This window comes from Cyanistes caeruleus, chromosome 17 (genome assembly GCF_971803275.1).
Source record: "Cyanistes caeruleus chromosome 17, bCyaCae1.hap1.1, whole genome shotgun sequence".
Taxonomy (NCBI): domain Eukaryota; kingdom Metazoa; phylum Chordata; class Aves; order Passeriformes; family Paridae; genus Cyanistes; species Cyanistes caeruleus.
In genome coordinates this window covers 7,895,558-7,903,354 of record NC_141717.1, presented here as the reverse complement: position 1 = coordinate 7,903,354, position 7,797 = coordinate 7,895,558, and the positions used below count along the sequence as shown (strand labels likewise).

Below are 7,797 nucleotides of genomic sequence, written 5' to 3'. Positions count from 1 at the left end.
CAAAGAACAGCATTTAATGTTTATTAAGCCTTTGCAAAAACACTGACAATTTCAGTCAACTTGAAATACATTACTTTAGTAAAATTCAAGTATTTTTTGCACATCTCACTGGATTGGCACTAGCAGTAGAGGCAGCAGCACAAGCAGGAAGCACTGGCACTTACAGCAGAGAATTGGAAGGCTGAAGCTGCATAGATTTCAAAGGTTGTTCTATAAAGAGAATTCAACATATCAGATATGGTAACAGATTAGAGGCAGTTTCACCTTCGCTGCAGCAGGAACTGGTTATTTTATGCTGTGTTACTGGGTGGGTGCTTCTGGTGTGAAAAAGACAGAGGCCTTCTGGTGAATTTTCCAAGAAGGATGTATTTAGCATACTAGTAAGCACAGAAGGTTCATTTACATAAAAGATTTGCAGCAGAAAAATAAATTTTGAATTTCTCATTTTATCAAATTCAGATTCCACATCTCCATAACCATCCAGAATAACATGGAGCTGGAACTGATATAAATGTCTGCTCATCCCATTTGCTCTTAGAGAGAATCCATGACATAAAAATATCACCTGACTGCAGGCCTAATAGCTCCTGGCAGTGTGTTGCTTCTTCCTGAGCACCTATGTGATGTATAATTCTGTTCATCTTGCTGGTTGTGAAAATCTGCATATTCTGCTGGCAGTAAGATCAGTGCAATTCCTAGAAATAGTCATAAAGCCCTTATGACTGTTTTTGAAAGGGTTGCAGAGAGACATTAGGATAAATCTTTCCTATGTTTTTCTTATTTCTTTTTTTATTCCGCCGGGGGAAATTACTGAGTTGCAAAAAGAAGCAAAAAAAAAGTTTACATATGTATCAAATAGGGATGGACCAGATTACCTGGGATGGACATAAAGATGTCCTTTCCAACCTCAACCATTTTGTTATTCTGTGAAATTAGTCTTCTAAACCAAAAAAGTATCAAGAAAGAATGAAGGCTCTAGAAACTAAGGGCGTAAATCCTCAGACTAAACTGTCAGAGGAAGAAAATCTTTAGAAGATCCATTAATTTATGCACACTGAGAAATTGTCCCAATGCAGCTTTATTATTTTACATTTTGTGGGTCTGAAATGTTTGGCAGACCAGTCAGTGCTCATAATTAAAAGGGAAAAAACACAGATTTTTTGATGCGAAAGGGATCTGTTTTACTTAGCTGTCAAGTGCCTTAACAAGAGAAACTGAGAAAGGGAAAGGATTATGCAGGATCTAAAGTCTACTGAAATATAAGAGCCACAGGCTTCCATTACAGGAAAGAACTGTACTTCAAGTATTAAAAGATGGAGAGAAATTCTGAACTCCCCAGCCAGAGGAACTTGAAGACAAAACAGGATTTAGCTCAAATTCTCAAGCAAAAAGCTCGTAGCACAAAAGCAAGAGCAATAAAGCACAGCTTGTATAAGCTTTTAAGCCATTTGAAATAAAAGATGGATCTTTCATTTATTAGTTAGTCCTGATGAAGAAAGGCATCAGCATTATACAGGTCATAAGTTATAAATTTTTGATTCATCTGGGGATGAAGTTTTACCAACCATACCCATGAAGAAAGATTTTTTGCTCTGAGTTACAGCAAAGCATCACATACTGCTTACAGCAAACCAAACACATTTCACTCTCCTTGTAATGACATTATTTTCCAGTTCCCTTCTCCAAGTGAATTCTATTAAACATTAAACACTTAAGGCACAAGCAGAAATGAAAATAAACAGGATCTGTAAAAAAAAGTTAAATATTTAATTAGCACACCTTACCTGAAACTTTTAGTTCTTACTAAATAGAAAAGACTTTAGAATACCAGTCTGATCCCAAAAATTTCAACAGAAAAAAACCACTACTGAAATTGCTTCTTTATCCTGAGGACTTTATACACACAAGAACAGTTTAACAGCTATAGCTGTCTGAATCATCTGTTCACTCATTTTCTAAATAGAGAAAACAAATAGAGACAAAATGCAGTTAGTTCCTCTGTGCATTTCTACTCCTCCTGGGACGTCCAGCATCAGACCTGCTCAGTTCACACTTAGTGATTCATACAGCAACATCCAGCAGGGGAATTCAACTCACCAAATACAAGCACCTACAAAGAAGCTATTGACACAGCAACCAGTCATCTGAGCCTCCATGTTACAGATGGAGAGGAATGGGCCCTCACAGTGCACATTTCAACACACAGCTTAAAGCAATTTGCCAAGCTGGAGATGTCCATGCCAAAGGTGTCAATTAAAGTTAATTCCATCTTGAGGCTGTGGGCAGGTGTGCTCTTCCACATCTGCCTGTGCAGCTGAGGATGGAATTGCAGTGACTTGTCCATCCTGAGAGGGAAGGCACCTGCTCCACCTGCCAGCAGAGCAGGCTGTGGAAGCAGCCCCCTACCTTCTACCTCCTCCCACTGCTGCAGTCCTCTGGTCAAAGCCATATGGGCACTTTGCACCACTTTTGACCACTGGGTTATGCTAAACAAGTTGATTTTACCTGAAATAGATTGGCCAGTGCTTGCATGATCCCTTTTCCTTTCTCAGGTAAGCAGCACTGGGCTCCTACAGTGACAAATAATTGTTAGCAATATATTAAGTAATACTGCTGCTGGCCAAAAGAATGGGTATTTATAGCCTAAGCAGGCTTTGGTACACTACTTAGACAAGACTGAGGAGCTCAGACATTCCTCAAAGTGGTTTATTATTGTTGTAACAGAAGGATGAGTCTTCTCTTTAGAATCAGACCCATTAAATCAGATACTCTTTCAAGCTTACAATTTAGTAACTTCAAGGCATAAAATCCCATTCTAATATAGCAAGGGCTCCTTTACTGGTCTGATTTCAACTTACTGCAATGACAGAAATTTGTACAGTTCCTGTTTCAAAACATCTCAAGATACACATGCACATTTAAAAAATACCCGTATTCAGACCTGATCCTCAAGCTGAAAAAGCAAATCCACGATTAATTTCCACCATCTCCTAGTCTCCTATGTATAATTACCCAGTGTCTTCTATGAATAGGAATGTTTAAAAGGCTTTTGAGGATGAAATGGAAGTTCCTGATGTGTATACATATATATATATAGTTGGATTCTGCCTGCATGTTACATTCCTTCCCATGTTCTTTTTGTTCAAAATTTTAATTATATCTTCAGCATGATGAAATAGCTAAAAAGAGTAGAGGAGTCCAGACCCCCATGTACCTTTGGCCCTTGAGGTGCAAAGGAAGCAGTGGTTGCACACAGAACAAATGCTCCCTGCAGTGTTTGGGGGGGTTCCACCGTGCAGGAGCTGCTTATGACTGACCCCAAGGGTCAATGGGCAGCACCCACCACAAAGGGCTCTGACCAAAGTAATCTTTATTCTCCCAGCTAAGATAAAACATATACAAATATAGTAATCAGGTTTGTATGTTCTATGAAATAATTAATTTCCTATATAAATTTTCACACAGAATAAAACAAGTTGGCCCCATAGAAAAGCGGGCTCTACAAACACAGTACTTTTGTTTCCTCTCAATGAAACGTGTTCAATGCCACTTTTTAGATATGGAATCCATTAAATTTTGTTCTGCAAAGTAATCTTGCATTTATAACAATTATCAAGTCCAACAACTGATGATTTAATGTTCTATTCCCCTTTTTCTAGCAATTACAAGTTGCTTGAAAATTAAATTACCATTAATACTTCTCCCCAGTGATGCATCCTGACATGATGTGCAAATGCTTACATTGCCCTGTAAGTCAGTTGTTCCCAGATGAGATGGGCTGACAGCATGAAAATAATCAAATGTCAATATACAACTGGCCTCTTTCATGAAAAATAAACAGGCACAAAGACAAACTGTTCCACTGCTTATACTAACCACCAAATATTGAGATAACTGCTTATTTTAAACACAGCAATGAGGCCACAGTGTGATTTACTTTCACAAATCCAATTTAGCAATTTAGAATGTGTTCAGAAGTAAAGTTCTTATTTGTCTGATGATTCTTCATCTGCATTGACCTTCTCTCCTTGGAGCCACATAAATGCTGACTTTGCTGTGCCATCTCCACTCTGTTGGGAAAAGCAAATGAAGGAAGCCCAGACAAAGCCACAGAGCCCAGTGTAAGCTGTTCTCAGGTGAACTGGGATCAAAATGAAGTTTGATAGCTGTGTTGGAAGGAGAGAGAGCTCAGTTAGTGCTCCAGGCATTGTTACACACCCAACAACTCCACTGCTTCTCCCGAGGTCAGACACAGTGGGGCTGCACAGGACTGGGTTTTATGGCAGGGAAAGGCTCACAGAGTCACCCTGAGAACTCACCTGCACAAAAGGCCAGTACATCAGTCCTGTCTGAAAGGAAAACAAGTCATTTGTTATTCTTATGGATTTCAGCCACCAAGACTCATTTTTTTCCACATTCAGTGATGACTGAAACATATTTGAGTAAAGTTAATAAAAGCTGTTCAATTACAAATGGACTTGCTTAACCTAGAGGCTGCCATATTAAACTTCTGATCATCTTCATGAGCCTCTATTCTCTGAGTTTTTCAAGCACATTATTCTAACTCATTTTAAATGCAAAACCCTAAGCACAGTTAAGTCTTTACAGACATCTGACACCAGACACAATAAACGCATTTACCAGATGGGTGAACAAATGTTTAAACATGTGAACATTTGTTTCAGCCATTAATGAAAAATACCACTGAACACTATTTATTTCACACTTGCAATGCTCCTTCTACTTACTCATACACGTAAGGCATATTTAGAAAAATCAATGGATAATTTACTCATAGAACATAAGGCCGATAGAAACCTTATGTTTTGATAGGCTATAGTGGGCACTGCTTTTAGAATCATCTTCCATATGAATAAAAATAATCTTTTTCCATCCTACCTATATAGTTTTACAATATGAAGAGAAATTCATACTGCAATCACATTTTCTCCTACTACTTTTTTTTCTTGCTAATCCATCATTCTTCCTGCATCTGAGAAACCTGTAACATTCTCAGCTTGCTCAGCTCTGAGGTAGCACAGATAATTTTGTCTTGTGTATGCAGAAATGCAAATCAAAGCCACTCTTTATAGCAAAGCCTTCTTAAGACAAGGGGTTTTGCTTCTGAAAGTGAGAAGATTGTCACTGAAAAGTACAGGCTAAAAATGATTCTCAAAGAAGGCGTCTCTGTAATTAATTATTTTAATATATGTGCATGTAAGTGTTGTCAATAGTACCACTAACTAAACACTGGTGCGTGGGTAGTTCTTAAGACAAAAGAAATCAGAATTGGTGCTGTATTGTACAAATGTCATTCAAACAGAGTTGGGTGGAAGTGTTATGTACATACACACTGTACATTTCATTTTTTTAAATGACATTATTTCACCCATCTGGCAGCACTGCTTAACCCAAACTGCCTTTACTTCATGTGACTGCTGGTCCTTAATGCTTCCTACACATAATCAAATAATGGAGTGAAAGAAAGAGTTAAAAAAAAATGTTGGAGGAAGGAATATTTCAAATAGTCTATCATTTTTGTTTGTTTGTTTGTTTGTTTGTTTAGCTGTGAGCTAAGCAAGTTGCTTGCCTCACCTTATATGTATTCCAAAATTTCTTTTTACAGTCTGAAAAGATGTCCTCTTTCCTCTGAAGGATGCTCATACCTAGTGGTAAAATAGTTACAACAATCAGAAAAAATGCAAAAAATTAAATGTTCACATTTTCCAGTGACATCCCAGACCCTTCTCAAAATACACTGTAATATCTTTGAAAGAAAAGCTGATTTTGTTACAAAAATACCATTCTGACTACTGAATAGTGCTACATCAAATCACCTCATCTATTGACTCGACTCCCAGCACTGCCACCTGAGATCAGCTGGGATTGACTGGGTGTACAGGTCTTGTAGCATCTGTTTCTCTGCCATATCACACACCAGCGGTGCAGTGGTGGAACACAGAGGATGAAAGCACCTCTTGCACCCATGAGAGAGAGAATAAGGCATTTTGCACACAAGCAGAGGCTTCCTAGTCTGACTCTGGGATCTTTCCAGGTATTCCCTTGCCTTGGGATTATCAGTATCTCTCAATGGATACATTATTTTACTGCTACCCAGTTCAGGGACTTTCACTACCCTTTTTCTGGTCCTTCAGATCCTTCTGGTCCTTGGGCAATTCTCAGCTTAAGGTTTGACACAGTTAAGATTTTGAGAGGAAGTATCTTTTTTTTTACTTCATTTCTCTTCAATCACAAATTGAATGATTTCCCTGTTGGAGTGATAGATTGCAGATCTCCCAATCCCAGACAAAAAGAGGACCTGTCTTACTCTTCTACCACATCAAGTTTAAGTTAAATGAGAGCATTTAATTACATTAGTCTCACCTATTAATTTTCTTATTCCCTCATGTTTATTTCTGAAATACATACTAGATCGCTTTAAAGTATCTTATTACTTCTTAGCTTTTGAGATTGGCCATTAGTAGCATGCTTTGTTTCTATAGACTCTCACAGCAGAACCTGGTTGGCTGAACAGTGGCATTTGCTGACATTTACAGCAGTTTTTCTTTATAAAATGAGACAGCTGATGCTGAGAACTGAGCACGGCAATTCAAACAGACACGGCTACAATCCTTGTAAGGTGCTTTGCATTCTTTGCTGCTAATGAAAAGCCACGGGCCCAGCCGAGTTCAGGGCAGGGCTCTTTTGGGCCAGGATCTCTCCTGGAGAGCTCTGAAGTGCCACAGGCGGTTCAGCGCCATCCTGGGGGGAGCTGCCGAGCCCCGCGGCCCCCGCTCCGAGCGGCGTTTCGGGGTGCGGGAGCCGCGTTGGGCGGCCAGGGGGTCCCCAATCCCCGCGGGCTCCTCGGGGTGGATGCCGGCCCCGCCGCCGTGCGCGCTGTCCGAGCCCGGCGCGGGGCGCGGTGCGGTGCCGCAGCGGGCCCGGGGCTCTGCGGCGGAGCCCCCGGCACTCACCCGTGTAGAAGGCGAGGACGGCGACGGGCGCGCCCAGGAGCTGATCGCAGAGCACCTTGCCCAGCACGGCGGCCGGGCGGCGGCCGGGCAGCGCTCGCTCCAGCGCCCGCAGCCACACGTAGCTGAAGTTGCCGTGGAAGGCCAGGGCCACCAGCGCCACTCGCCGCGTCTGAGCCCAGTCGGGCGGCTGTCCCCGCAGCCGCTGCTGCGCCGCGTCCCCCGCCGCGAACAGCCCCCCGTAGAGCAGCACGTTGCAGAGCCAGGGGAAGCGCCGCACCCCGCGCAGCAGCGCCCCGGCCATCGGCCGCCGCCGCTTCCGCCTCTCCTTCCTCCTCCTTCTCCTCCTCCTCCTCCTCCTCCTTCCCACGGGCCCGCCCGCCGCCGCCTCCCCGGCCCCGGAGCGCTCCCCCTGCCAGGGCAGCCCGGCTCCCTCCCCACGGCGGGCCCCGCTGGGCGGTGGATGAGCCGCGGGTGGCGGAGGGGCGGCCGGGCTCGTGGCAGCTCCTGGGCTCGCTTCTCGCGTTCACACCGAAGATGTAGGTGACTGTGTAACCTGGGCTTTTCTAAGTAGCACCATGGGGTCACTGTGCATTAGTGCCGCAACTATCGAGTGATAAATGAAAACTAGGCACTGTTTCCTTATTTTTTTTTTTCATTATCTCCTTGTTGCGTGCTTACATACGTAGGTTACGGCCTTTTCCATTTGGCCCTTGTTTTGCAGTCCGAGCAGGGCCTATGCACACCTGCTGAGCAGCAGCAGCCCATGCGGTTCCTCTGCTTTGCCCTCTGCTGCTGAGACAGCTTGAGGAGAAAGCCACGAGTG

The 7,797-nt window shown here is 42.8% G+C and overlaps 1 protein-coding gene across 1 annotated transcript; it reads right to left on the bottom strand.

Moving 5' to 3' along the window:
• On the bottom strand, window positions 1-7,345 carry MPV17L (MPV17 mitochondrial inner membrane protein like). The gene is made up of 4 exons (XM_086853755.1): window positions 6,975-7,345; window positions 5,596-5,666; window positions 4,320-4,349; window positions 1-4,166 (listed from the first exon to the last, which is right to left on the bottom strand). The coding sequence occupies exons 1-4, from the start codon at window positions 7,273-7,275 to the stop codon at window positions 3,987-3,989; spliced, it is 582 nt and encodes a 193-aa protein (XP_086709881.1). The 5' UTR covers window positions 7,276-7,345; the 3' UTR covers window positions 1-3,986.
• Window positions 7,346-7,797: the final 452 nt, after the last annotated feature.

Excerpts from the sequence above, each read along its gene's own strand:
- MPV17L (XM_086853755.1), bottom strand. The coding sequence starts at position 7,275 with ATGGCCGGGGCGCTGCTGCGCGGGGTGCGGCGCTTCCCCTGGCTCTGC. Across the intron at positions 4,350-5,595 it reads AATTTTGGAATACATATAAG|ACAGGACTGATGTACTGGCC; the intron begins GTGAGGCAAGCA and ends TTTTCCTTTCAG. Across the intron at positions 4,167-4,319 it reads TGTACTGGCCTTTTGTGCAG|CTATCAAACTTCATTTTGAT; the intron begins GTGAGTTCTCAG and ends CTTCCAACACAG.